At 39.3% G+C, this 13,038-nt stretch overlaps 1 protein-coding gene across 4 annotated transcripts in view; it reads left to right on the top strand.

The window, feature by feature from the left end:
- Positions 1-13,038, top strand: part of PSMD1 (proteasome (prosome, macropain) 26S subunit, non-ATPase, 1) — a 122,070-nt gene that overhangs the window by 20,189 nt on the left and 88,843 nt on the right. For all 4 annotated transcript variants that reach the window (XM_011951986.1, XM_011951987.1, XM_011951988.1 and 1 more), the window contains 9 exons: positions 349-409; positions 1,845-1,973; positions 3,786-3,874; positions 4,629-4,707; positions 5,555-5,728; positions 7,974-8,085; positions 8,636-8,832; positions 10,081-10,176; positions 12,214-12,278. In XM_011951986.1, the coding sequence (XP_011807376.1) occupies positions 349-409; positions 1,845-1,973; positions 3,786-3,874; positions 4,629-4,707; positions 5,555-5,728; positions 7,974-8,085; positions 8,636-8,832; positions 10,081-10,176; positions 12,214-12,278 (1,002 nt within the window). The remainder of the gene's footprint in view (positions 1-348; positions 410-1,844; positions 1,974-3,785; positions 3,875-4,628; positions 4,708-5,554; positions 5,729-7,973; positions 8,086-8,635; positions 8,833-10,080; positions 10,177-12,213; positions 12,279-13,038) is intronic.

The following is a 13,038-nucleotide window of genomic DNA, read 5'->3' on the forward strand; positions in this document are numbered from 1 at the left end:
AGAGACGGGGTTTCACCGTGTTAGCCAGGATGGTCTCGATCTCCTGACCTCGTGATCCGCCCGTCTCGGCCTCCCAAAGTGCTGGGATTGAAGGAAGTATTTTGTCACGTGTTCTTGTTGTATTTGTTGTCCATGATTTTGCTAACCTAGTTACTTTGTATGTTTTTATTATTTGGAGGAATACACATCTTAGAGATGTGTAGAATTTTTTATTTCTTAGGGGTAATACTTAAGTAAACATTATTTTCTTGCAAAATATTCAGTTTGGACATGGTTCAGATCTGTAGTATAAACAAATTGTACTTCTCTTCAGAAAAAATTATTGATTGTTGGTTCTTTTCATTTCAGTGACTCGATGGAAACAGAAGAAAAGACAGGCAGTGCATTTGTAGGAAAGACACCAGAAGCAGTGAGTGTGCTTTTTTTTCCCCCCCTTTGAGACAGGGTCTTGATCTGTCACCCAGGCTAGCATGCAATGGCACAGTCTTGGCTCACTACAACCTCTGCCTGCCAGGCTCAAGCTATCCTCCCACCTTAGCCTCCTAAGTAAGTAGCTGGGATTGCAGGCGTGCACCACCATGCCTGGCTAATTTTTGTATTTTTTGTAGAGACGGGGTTCGCAGTGTTGCCCAGGCTGGTCATGAACTCCTGAGCTCAAGCAATCCATTTGCCTTGGCCTCCCAGAGTGCTGGGATCACAGGCATGAGCCAATGCACAATGCCCAGTGAATGTGCTTTTTGAAGTCGAGATTGTTACTTAATATATTTTTCCATAGGATATTGTAAATTCTTTTAAGTACATATTATATACCTGCTTTTATTAAAGTGTATTGTTAAGTTTGATACCAAAGTCATTTTATAAAAACGAATTTCTGTAAAGATTAAAGTTTTAAAAATCGGTCCAAAAAAAACATTTAGAAGAAATCAAATCCTTAGATCCTTACTTCAGGCAGAAGTTATTTCTGTCTGAAATAACTTCAAATTACCTGTCACAGGGTGAGAAAAAGGTATGGTCTCTAGCAAATGGCAACATATATGGGAGGGAGGTTAATTGTTTTTGTTTTTTTTAGTGTTTGTGGTGTATTGGAAGGGTAGGGTAGATATTACAGCAGTGGTCTGTTAGCTGTAAATGCTTCCTGAATCAGGACTTTTTGGTTCCCGATGCTCAGGTGTATAAACTTCAGCTGTTCTTCATCTGGTTGGAAAGTTGTGTTGGTGGCATAGTAGTTCATACATAAAATCAAGGCTGGGTGCTGTGGTTCATGCATGTAATCCCAGCACTTTGGGAGGCCGATGTGGTTGGATCACCTGAAGTCAGGAGTTCGAAACTAGCCTGGCCAACATGGCAAAACCCCGTCTCTACTAAAAATACAAAAATTAACTGAGCATGGTGGCATACACCTTTAATCCCAGGTACTCGGGAGAATCGCTTGAGCTTGGGAAGTAGAGGTTGCAGTGAGCCAAGATTGCGCCACTCTACTCCATATATATATATATGTTGATTATTCAGTTTTCTCAATTTCAAGGAGGAAGTTTCTCAATTAAAATATAAATGGACTCATTTAATAAAAAGTAATTTTCCTGCATGTCATCAGTAATTATTCTTTCCCAGTTTTTTTGGAATATTTAAATATTTTATGTTGAAAGCCAGCAGGGGATGAATTGTATTCTTCCATGGAGCTAGTGTATTATCTCAGTAGCATCTAATAAAGAAATAAATTATCCTTTCTCTTAAAATGGACTGCTTGAATTTCACTGGTTTAGGGCTGATGAAATAAAATTGGATTAGTGGATTATAGTAATACTGTTTATGAGTTTTCATTTTTTGTTTGTTTGTTTTGGCAGAGTCCAGAGCCTAAGGACCAGACTTTGAAAATGATTAAAATTTTAAGTGGTGAAATGGCTATTGAATTACATCTGCAGTTCTTAATACGAAACAATAATACAGACCTCATGATTCTAAAAAACACAAAGGTAAGAAATTCATCAATAACAGAGGGTTTTTATAAATATTTACTTCTTTGTTGAATGTAAGTAATTATAATATTTCTTGTTGGATACTTTCTTGTATTTTATTTCTAATTAAGGAAAAAATAAGTTTTGAAAAAATAGCAATCAATGATCCTCTTGAAGTTGCTGGAAAGGAAGAAAATTAGCAAAGATTAAGCTCCAGTTTTTGTTTTTGTTTTTTGTTCTGTTTTTTTTAGATGGAGTCTCGCTCTGTCGCCCAGGCTGAAGTGCGGTGGTGTGATCTCTGCTCGCCGTAAGCTCCGCCTCCCAGGTTCACGCCATTCTCCTGCCTCAGTCTCCTGAGTAGCTGGGATTACAGGCGACCGCCACCATGCCCGGCTAATTTTTTTGTATTTTTAGTAGAGACGGGGTTTCACCGTGTTAGCCAGGATGGTCTCAATCTCCTGACCTTGTGATCTGCCCGGCTCAGCCTCCCAAAGTGCTGGGATTACAGACATGAGCCACCGTGCCCGGCCTGAGCTCCTGTTTTTATGTTTGTCTCTTGTTGGGAAGCTTAGTTAACTCATTTTTTCATTTTTAATGTATACATGGAGCAGTTAGACAAATAGCACAATCAGAATATTAATACAGGCTCTTGAGCTGCTTGCTTCAGCCTGCTCCACTTTCTGGAGTGTACTTTCATTTCAATAAATCTGTGCTTTCCTTTTATTACAAAAAAGAGAATACTAATTCAGTTTGTTTATGTGTCTGTATTTCCCATTGAACTATGATGTCCTTGAGAGCAGCAATTCTTACCTTGTTGCAACGTTTTTTGAGTTACTGATCTTAACAGTTATTAATACTAATTTTAATTTTTTAGCAAGTAATATATTTGATTCAAAATATTTTAATATAAAAAGATATATAACATTAAATATCTTCCTTCTTTTATTTACCCAATACCCCTTCCCAAAGTCATTTTTTTGTAGCCTTGTATTATTGAATGGTTAAACAGTTGTTTGATTGAAACGTGTAAGAATGCTTTTTGAAACTTTTAATACAGTCTTTGCAAATGGCAAAAAATATGCAGAATCATATAGTCTCCATTCATGAGAATTTAAAGCTAGTCTTTATAATATAGTCTCATTAAAAATAAACAAAATTTGACCAGGTACAGTGGCTTACACCTGTAATCCCAGCACTCTGGGAGGTCGAGGCAGGCGGATCACCTGAGGTCAGGAGTTCAAGACCAGCTTGGCCAACATGGTGAAACCCCGTCTCTACTTAAAATACAAAAATTAGCCAGGCGTGATGGTACATACCTGTAATCCCAGCTACTCGGGAGATTGAGGTAGGAGAATTGCTTGAACCCTGGAAGTGTGGAGGCTGCAGTGAGCTGGGATCACGCCACTGCACTCCAGCCTGGGCAGCCGAGCAACACTCTGTCTCAAAAACTAAAAATAAACAAAATTATTTGGTAACTGTCAGAGGTGCAGCACTGCTCCTCAGGTTATCCCAATACCTTGGAGACCTTTGGCAAGATGCAGAAGAGAAAAAGCAAGTTTAAACCAAAGGATAGAAAATCTGCTGTCTAAATTCCCCACCTAAAATCTGCCGTTGAGCTCTGTTAAAACTGCAAATAAAACTTTGACTTGCTTGTTTGTGTAAACTAGCTATTTAGTCTTTATAAAAGAAATACCCAAATTCCATATTTTAAATCTCAGTTCAATTTGTTCATGCTTTTACCACAAAATAGGACCTCTGACTGTGTGTGTGAGGGTGTGCATATATGAATACTTTGCCAGTGATGAAACAATTCTGTTTTTGTTGTTGCAGGATGCAGTACGGAATTCCGTATGTCATACAGCAACTGTTATAGCAAACTCTTTTATGCACTGTGGGACAACCAGTGACCAGTTTCTTAGGTAAATATGCTTGGTGATTTCCACTTTGGTTTAAAATCTTTTTTTTTTTTTGGATACGATCTTACTCTGTGGCCCAGGCCGGAGAGCAGTGATGCAATCTGGGCTTACTGCAACCTCCACATCCTGGGTTCAAGCGATTCTCCTGCCTCAACCTCCCAAATAGGTGGGATTACAGGCACACACCACTATGCCCGGCTAATTTTTGTATTTTTAGTAGAGGTGGGGTTTTGCCATGTTGGTCAGGCTGGTCTTGAACTCCTGACCTTAGGTGATCCACCCACCTTGGCCTCCCAAAGTGCTGGGATTACAGACATGAACGACCGCACCCGGCCTAAAATCCTTTTTAACAGACATTGTTAACAGTAGTTCCCTTGTTAACCAGTCCTTAATTCTAAAGTATATTTTTGCTATTTTATGTATTTGTTATTGCGTATTTCTACTTGTTTTAAGGTAAAATTAATTCCTTTTATTACTTGGCTTGATTATAGGCTCTTGAAAGAAATACATTAAGCTCTAAAATTTTATATAATTTTGTTTTTATTTATAGTAGAATCACATATCATGCTTTTAAAAAATCCTTAAAATACTAAGAACAATTTAAGAGGGAAAATAGAATCAGTAGTAACTTGAGATCCACAAAGTAATTTGAAAGTGTTCAAGGTAAAATTTTAATGCTTTTGACCTTAGTGTTAAAAAGCTTTAAGGAATTCATTTGTTTTAATACTAATTAAAATAACTATATCTTTTTTTACAGAGATAACTTGGAATGGTTGGCCAGAGCCACTAACTGGGCAAAATTTACTGCTACAGCCAGTTTGGGTGTAATTCATAAGGTAACATATATTGGTCAGTGTAAACAGGCATCTGAAAAGAAGTAATTTTTCTGGGGTTAAGAAAAAGTAAAAGTTTATTATAATTCATTAACAAGTACACTTTGTTAAGTTAGATAAGTCATCTTGTAGGGAAGGCTAAAGTAAATAAGATACTAAAATACTTATATGTGTGTTTGTTTTTAATAAAAAGTGGAAATTTGTTTCTATAAAGACTGTATGGCCGGGCGCGGTGGCTCAAGCCTGTAATCCCAGCACTTTGGGAGGCCGAGACGGGCGGATCACGAGGTCAGGAGATCGAGACCATCCTGGCTAACACTGTGAAACCCCGTCTCTACTAAAAAATACAAAAAACTAGCCGGGCGAGGTGGCGGGCGCCTGTAGTCCCAGCTACTCGGGAGGCTGAGGCAGGAGAATGGCATAAACCCGGGAGGCGGAGCTTGCAGTGAGCTGAGATCTGGCCACTGCACTCCAGCCCAGGTGACAGAGCAAGACTCCGTCTCAAAAAAAAAAAAAAAAAAAAAAGACTGTATAAGCCATTGAAAGGATAAATTGAAATGTTATTTGCATAGTCTGGGATCTGAGATGGATTTGGGCAAATGTTATAAAACAAAGGGAAAAAATTGAAGCATTTGTGATTTTTTTTTTTTTCTAACCAGAGTGTAACTGGGTCTCTTAAAGGCTTGTCCTCTTGTTTGAGTGATACAATTATATGAGAGAGAGCCCCACTGCCTCCTTCTCTCTTAGCAAGTGAACATTCTGGGGAAAAGGCAGTAATCATAGAAAACATTGTGTCTTTTTTCTTCTTTCTTTCTCTTTTTGACATCTTTGTCATGGCTTACCTTTACAGGGTCATGAAAAAGAAGCATTACAGTTAATGGCAACATACCTTCCCAAGGATACTTCTCCAGGATCAGCCTATCAGGAAGGTGGAGGTCTCTATGCACTAGGTCTTATTCATGCCAATCATGGTGGTGATATAATTGACTATCTACTTAATCAGCTTAAGAATGCCAGCAATGATGTAAGTACTAAAATGGAAAACTAAGTTTCCAAAACTCAAGAATCCAGGATAACATATTTGCCAAATGATTTTAGTGACTGGAGATTTCGTAGGATTTGGGAATACCCAAAACAACTATTATCTTGGGGGTTTTTTTTTTTCTTTTTTTTAGGTAATTTCATTTCCTTCTTGATAAGCTAAAATTGTGTTTCTCACTCCTTTAAGCCCTGCATGTATTTGTAAAACATGTTGTATTCCCACTTTCATCTTAAAATGTTACGACTACAAGTGACCTTAGTTATCATCTAGTTTGGGCCCTAACATTTTGCTGGAAATTAAGGCCTAAAGAAATTGCAGTCTCTCAGAAGTTAGAATGCTTGCTTGTTTTGATCTTTGATAATTGTTTAAAATGTAAATCTTTTGGAAAAGCTTACTAAGTAGCCCTGTTCTTATTTTAAGGAACCTTAAAATACAATTTTAGACTGACTTCTATATTGGAGTGAGGGCCATCAGGAGAGTAGTTAAGTGATCCAGAAAACCTTGCCCTCATGCATAAGTGAAAAGATTGAAGCCAATAGGATGATCTGTCTCAATAAGCCCCTTAGCCACAAATCATGTGTGCAAGTACACACATTTTTACCTTATTTCCTCTGGTCTCAGGTAAAAAACTTTCTTATCGGATAGGGTTTATGGTTACAAAAAATAAACAGCAATAGACAGCATTAAAAACCATTTCTAACTAACTTGAATAAGAAGTTTATTGGAAATAGCTTATATAATTAACAGAAAGGCTGATAAACTAGTTCTCACAAAGGTTAAGGAGCCAGAGCAACACCACAGATGCTAGATAACAGGAACTAATGAAATAGCCTTTTCAGGACCCTACCTTCAGGATGAATGAACTTGAAACATTTCTGGCCATTGGGTTATTCCGCTTAAGAAAGACAAAAATTCCAAAGAAGGAGCATTGTATTGCTCTGGGTTGGGTCACACTTTGGCTAGGGGAAGGTGGGAGCTTCTTAAATGACAGTCCCACCAAGACTGTAACTAGTGGGGAGGAGTATTACCAAAGGAATGTTGGGATGCTGTCACCAATAGAAGGATGTTGTGCATTCAAAAATGACAGATGACCACTAAAGTTTCTTCTTTCAAATGTATATATTTCGGATGTACTCTGACCTCATTTTCAACCACTTTCTTCACAACCATGTTCCATTAGATACCTTTTTCTCCTCTGTCTTTAGCCTCTCACTCTGTACTACCTCCTTTCCCTCAACCCATAAACATACGCAGGTCTCATCTATCCTAAACAAAATTATTTTCTTGACATCTCCCTCTTAGTTGTTCAGTCTTTTTCCTCCCCTTCTCATGTAAACCTACTGAAAGAGAGTTGGCCTCTCTCTACCTACTGTGTTTTCTCATGTTCATTTTGCAACTCACTATTTTTAATTTATTATCATTACTTTTTGAGACAGTTTCTTGCTGTGTTGCCCAGGCTGGAGTGCAGTGGCATGATCATGGCTCACTGCAGCTTCAACTTCCTGGGCTCAAGCCATTCTCCCACCTCAGCCTCCTGAGTAGCTGGGATCACAGGCATGCACCACCATGCTCAGCTAATTTGTGTTTATTTTTTTGTACAGAATGAATCTCCGTATGTTGCCCAGGCTGGTCTCAAACTTCTGGGCTCAAGTGATCTTCCCACCTCAGCCTCCTAAGGTGCTGGGATTACAAGCATGAGCCACCAATCCAGCCTCAGCTCATTATTTTTTGGCATCAGCAAATATCATTCTATTAAAACTGAAATTACTGGACTGGACACGGTGGCTCACACCTGTAATCCCAGAACTTTGGGAGGCCAAGTCGGGCGAATCACCTGAGGTTAGAAGTTCCAGACCAGCCTGGCCAACATGGTGAAACCCCGTCTCTACTAAAAATACAAAAATTAAGCGGGGGTGGTAGCAGCCACCTGTAATCCCAGCTAATCAAGAGGCTAAGGCAGGAGAATCAGTTGAACCCAGGAGGCGGAGGTTGCAGTGAGCCCAGCTTGCACCATTGCACTCTAGCCTGGGTGACGAGTGAAACTACGTCTGAAACAAAAAACTGAAATTGCTGAGTTTGTCACTGACCTTTTGATTATCAAATCCTTTGATCACTTACTGAGCCAGCCTCTGCATATTTAATGTGAAACTATGTTTTGAAATTAGAATAAAAGCTTGTATGTTAAGTATAGTGTACCAAATCAGTGGAATCTATGTTTTTTCCTTAGATCGTTAGACACGGTGGCAGTCTGGGCCTTGGTTTGGCAGCCATGGGAACTGCACGTCAAGATGTTTATGATTTGCTAAAAACAAATCTTTATCAGGATGATGCAGTGACAGGTAAGCATTTCTTTCTAAAGCTAACAAACTTAAGTATTAATTAATGTAAATGTAATTACATTAGTTTCTACCTATAATTTGTAGCCTCTTAAAATTACGATGGATTTCTATACTTGAAGAGGAAGTGAATTTTGCTCCATTTGTCAAAGTTATCTTTTAAAACAAGTTTTATGATACATAGGCTCTCTAAAATGGTATATCCTGTGTGTCCACTTGCATAACTGACTTTTGCAAATAGGAATTTATTAGAGTGATCTACTTACTCCATACTGCTTGGTGAGAATGTAGAAAAAATGTTATCTAAATGTCTCCTTTGAAATCACTGTAGGATTTGATGGTACATTCTGTCAAAGTTTAAAAGGAAAACAACCCTAAATGTATGACTCTGCTTCCACATAAAGTATCCTTTTTACCAGATGGTTTTAAAAAATGCTGTCAGAAGCTAATGGTTTTTTGATAGTTTATGCAAAAAACGTGCTACTTTCAGTTGGATGTTTCATTGACTTTAAAAACATAACTCTTTGTTAACATTTTACTCGTTACTTGCTAGGGGAAGCAGCTGGCCTGGCCCTAGGTTTGGTTATGTTGGGCTCTAAAAATGCCCAGGCTATTGAGGACATGGTCGGTTATGCACAAGAAACTCAACATGAGAAGATTCTGCGTGGTCTTGCAGTTGGCATTGCATTAGTAATGTACGGGAGGATGGAAGAGGCTGATGCTCTCATTGAATCTCTCTGTCGTGACAAGGTGAGATCACATCCATCCCTCACTGTCCATTTATCTCCAGCATGTAAAAAACACTTCACTGGAAATTAACTCTGTTCCCATCAGAACATGTAGGTACATTTATTCATAAAACTTCTTGCAATGTATATGAAGCCTAATAGAATTTAAGAAATAAAAGCACTGATTAGAAAAGTACATGGGAGTAATTTGAGGATTGTAAATTTTGCTATAGCTTCAGATCGGTGATACTCATAAGCAGATTCAGCATAGTTCTTTAGGAATTCATGAGTTGATTTCTTTTAGAAATAATATTTTTGGGCCAGGGGCAGTGGCTCTCACCTATAATCCTAGCATTTTGGGAGGCCGAGGCAGCTGGATCACTTGAGGTCAGGAGTTCAAAACCAGCCTGGCCAACATGGTGAAACCCTGTCTCTACTAAACATAGAAAAAACATTAGCTGGGCATGGTGGTGGGCACCTGTAATCCCAGCTACTTGGGAGGCTGAGGCATGAGAATCAGGTGAGCCTGGGAGACAGAGGTTACAGTGAGCAGGGATTGAACCACTGCGCTCCAGCCTGGGTGACAGAGCAAGACTCCATCTCAAAAAAAAAAAAGAAATAATATTTTTGGAATGATTTGATAGTCATTTAATAAGATACAAAGTTTACTTCATTATTCTTTTATCAGAAAACAGTGCCAATCTCTATATTTGTTTATTTGGATGAGGTTTTTTTTCCATTGCCTTTTGTTTTGTTTTTATAATGGTGTTGTATATGGTAGGTAGTTAGTGGCAGGTAATAATTGTCCTCTATAATCTGATTAAAAAGAACTACTGTTATAGTTTATTGATAAAATTATTAATTAATTTGTTCAGTTATCAGGGTCCATCTTTCTTCCACTCAGCACTCAGTACCCAGGAATTTAAATAAGGTAAAAATGTAGAATTAGAAGCCAACTTCCTTGCTTGATTGATAAAAGGGAGTGGACTGCCATAGGAGTGGCTGTTGCTGTTGACTTGACTTTATACTTCCTAAAAAGTATGAAGCAGGGCAGGCGTATTGCATAGCATAGAGGGAATTAAGAGCAGCTACCTCCTTCTGTATTTATGTGTTTTATTGCCCCATTTATTTCAAAAACTGCCAACCACAAAAGAGTTGTTGAGCTCATCATTTCCTACCTGAGACCAGCTTACTTGGTGGATGCCACTATGCCTGTTAGAAGTTACTGTTTGAAATAAGTTGATAATTAATGTTAAATTATTTTTCTTAGGACCCAATTCTTCGAAGGTCTGGAATGTATACTGTAGCCATGGCTTATTGTGGCTCTGGTAACAACAAAGCAATTCGACGCCTGCTACATGTTGCTGTAAGTACTCTGACCTTTTTTGGGAGTGGGGTGGATGGAAAAGCTTGCAGATGGACAATAAGTGTCTAGGTGACTCCAGCATCCCCAGCACATGACCACCACCAGTGGTCTTAGGTTGTGGTTCTCATTTACTGGACCCAACAGGCCATAACCTAGCACTAGGTTCACTTAGCTTTTCAGAAGGATACGGGATGGGATAATAGTCCTATATAAATGGAAGTCCTTAAAGCCATTCAGGTGCAACTTCTAAAATCCTACTGCAAGGAGTACCCTCGTTTGTAAGGGACGAGACCTTGTAAGTATGTGTGGCCACCCTAGGATAGGGAAGTCCAGTGAAGAACAGGAACCATTTATTTCTTTTTACGGCCAGTGAAGTTAGCTTCCACATACCCCTAATGGGTGCAGTGGCTCATGCCTGTAATCCCAGCCGCTCTGGAAAGTGAAGTGGACTGTGAGCTATAATTATAACACCGCACTCTAGCCTCTACAACAGGGCAAGACCCTATCTCTAAAAACAAACAACCCCCCCCCCACCACCACACACCCCGGGACCCCTAAGGGACGTGATCTATTACAGGAGATGCATTGCACAGGAAAGCCAATGCCCATGTTTTCCAAAATGCTTTTTCTACTCATAGTTCTCCTAATCCAAATATAGTTATCAGCAATAACTGGTCACACAGTGGACATTCCACATGTCTTAATAGGTTTTTATCATCATGGTACTGGGAAAAGGTAAACCAAGGGTACCTTTCTATGCAGAAAGAATTAAAACTATTGTTAACTCCTTTTTCCCAGAGATAATATTTTCCACAATATTTATTAGTAATTAATAAATAATTTTTTTAGCAGTGCAATGTGTTCTAAATGTTCATATTTGCAAAAGCTATAATGCAGCTGAAATTGTCTTTTTTTTTTTTCTTTTTTCTTTTTAGGGACTTTGATACAGGGTTTCACGGTCACCCAGGCTGGAGTGCAGTAGCACAATCACAGCTCATTGCAGCCTCAAACTACTGGGCTCAAGCGATCCTCCTACCTCTACTTCCCATGTAGCTAGAACTACAGGCACACACCACCGTGCCTGCCTGATTTTTTAACTTCTTGTGGAGACGGGGTCTCGCTATGTTGGCTAGGCAGATCTCGAACTCCTGGACTCAAGCAATCCTCCTGTTTTGGCCTCTGAAAAGTGCTGGGATTACAGGTGTGAGCCACTGTGTCTGGGCAATTGAAATAGTCTTAAGAAGTAGCCCTGAGGCCAGGCATGGTGGCATACGCCTGTAATCCCAGCACTTGGTGTAATCCCAGCACTTGGGAGGCAGTGGTGGGTGGATCACCTGAGGTCAGGAGTTTAAGACCAGCCTGTCCAACATGGTGAAACACTGTCTCCACAAAAAATAAAAAAATTAGCTGGGCATGGTGGCACACGCCTGTAGCCCCAGCTACTTGGGAGCCTGCAGCAGGAGAATCGCTTGAACCCGGGAGGCAGAGGTTGCAGTGAGCCAAGATTGCGCCACTACACTGCAGCCTGGGCCACAGAGTGAATTTAAGTAAGAGTGAGATTCTGTCTCAAAGGAGAAAAAAAAAAAAAGAGAGAGAGAGAGAGAAGTAACCCTGAATCTTAAACTTTACCAAGCTGTGAAGACTTCTAAGCCCCTGAATTGAAATTTTTCAATAACTTTTTCTAAATTGGGTACAGAAATTTATTCTTCAAAAATACATGTGGCCAGGTGCGGTGACTTATGCCTGTAATCCCAGCACTTTGTGAGGCCAAGGTGGGAGTATCTCCTGAGCTCCAGAAGTTTGAGACCAGACTGGGAAACATAGGGAGACCCTGTCTCTATAAAAATAAAAATACATGTGTCTGTTTTTTGAATGTATTCATTTATTGTATTTGTTTAGAGGTGTACAATATAATGTTTTGATATACCTATCAGTAGTGAGGTATACACTCACTATTGAATGTTGCTGACCTCTCATATCAGTTTGGTCTAGTGATATACTACATGGTATAATATAATCTTAAACTTTTCCCCCTAGGTCAGTGATGTTAATGATGATGTCAGGAGGGCAGCAGTAGAATCACTTGGGTTCATTCTATTCAGGTAATAACTTCTAACTTCTTATTCTACTTATATTTCATTTTTTTTGGAAATGTTGTCGTCACTACCGAAACTACCAAACAGCAGTTAGTCACTAAACAAAAACTAAATACCTGAGGAGTATATCTGGGTTCAGAGTGAGGACCATTTAATAGCAAGATTAGTACTGTTCGTCTGAAAAAGAACAAAGTACATCATGGGATTCTGAGAACCTCTTTGAGAAGTAGTAAAATGATTTAATTATGTCTCTTCATTTTTTGGTAGCATTCTGCTTATTCATTTAACTTTTTAAATCCAAATAACACATCCAGTACTCCTCTTTGTGTATATTGGTAGTTCAAATGTATATTATCTCTTACACAGGTTTGTAAAGTTTTTGAAGGTCTTTAATGAAAGTGAAAGGTAATAGGTTTTGTTTAAATGCCAGAGTGAAAAATTTTTAAGCATTATTTTTTACTTGTAGTCATGGAGCTATCCTTGGCAGTATGATATAGTTGTGTTTAAGAAGTCACATTCATGGCCGGGCATGGTGGCTCAAGCCTGTAATCCCAGCACTTTGGGAGGCTGGGGCAGGCGGATCATTGAGTCAGGAGTTCGAGATCATCCTGACTAACACGGTGAAACACTGTCTGTACTAAAAATACAAAAAATTAGCCAGGCATGGTGGCACGCGCCTGTAGTCTCAGCTACTCGGGAGGCTGAGGCAGGAGAATCGCTTGAACCCGGGAGGCGGAAGTTGCAGTGAGCCGAGATCGCGCCACTG

This window comes from Colobus angolensis, unplaced genomic scaffold (assembly GCF_000951035.1).
Source record: "Colobus angolensis palliatus isolate OR3802 unplaced genomic scaffold, Cang.pa_1.0 Scaffold33, whole genome shotgun sequence".
Classification (NCBI taxonomy): domain Eukaryota; kingdom Metazoa; phylum Chordata; class Mammalia; order Primates; family Cercopithecidae; genus Colobus; species Colobus angolensis.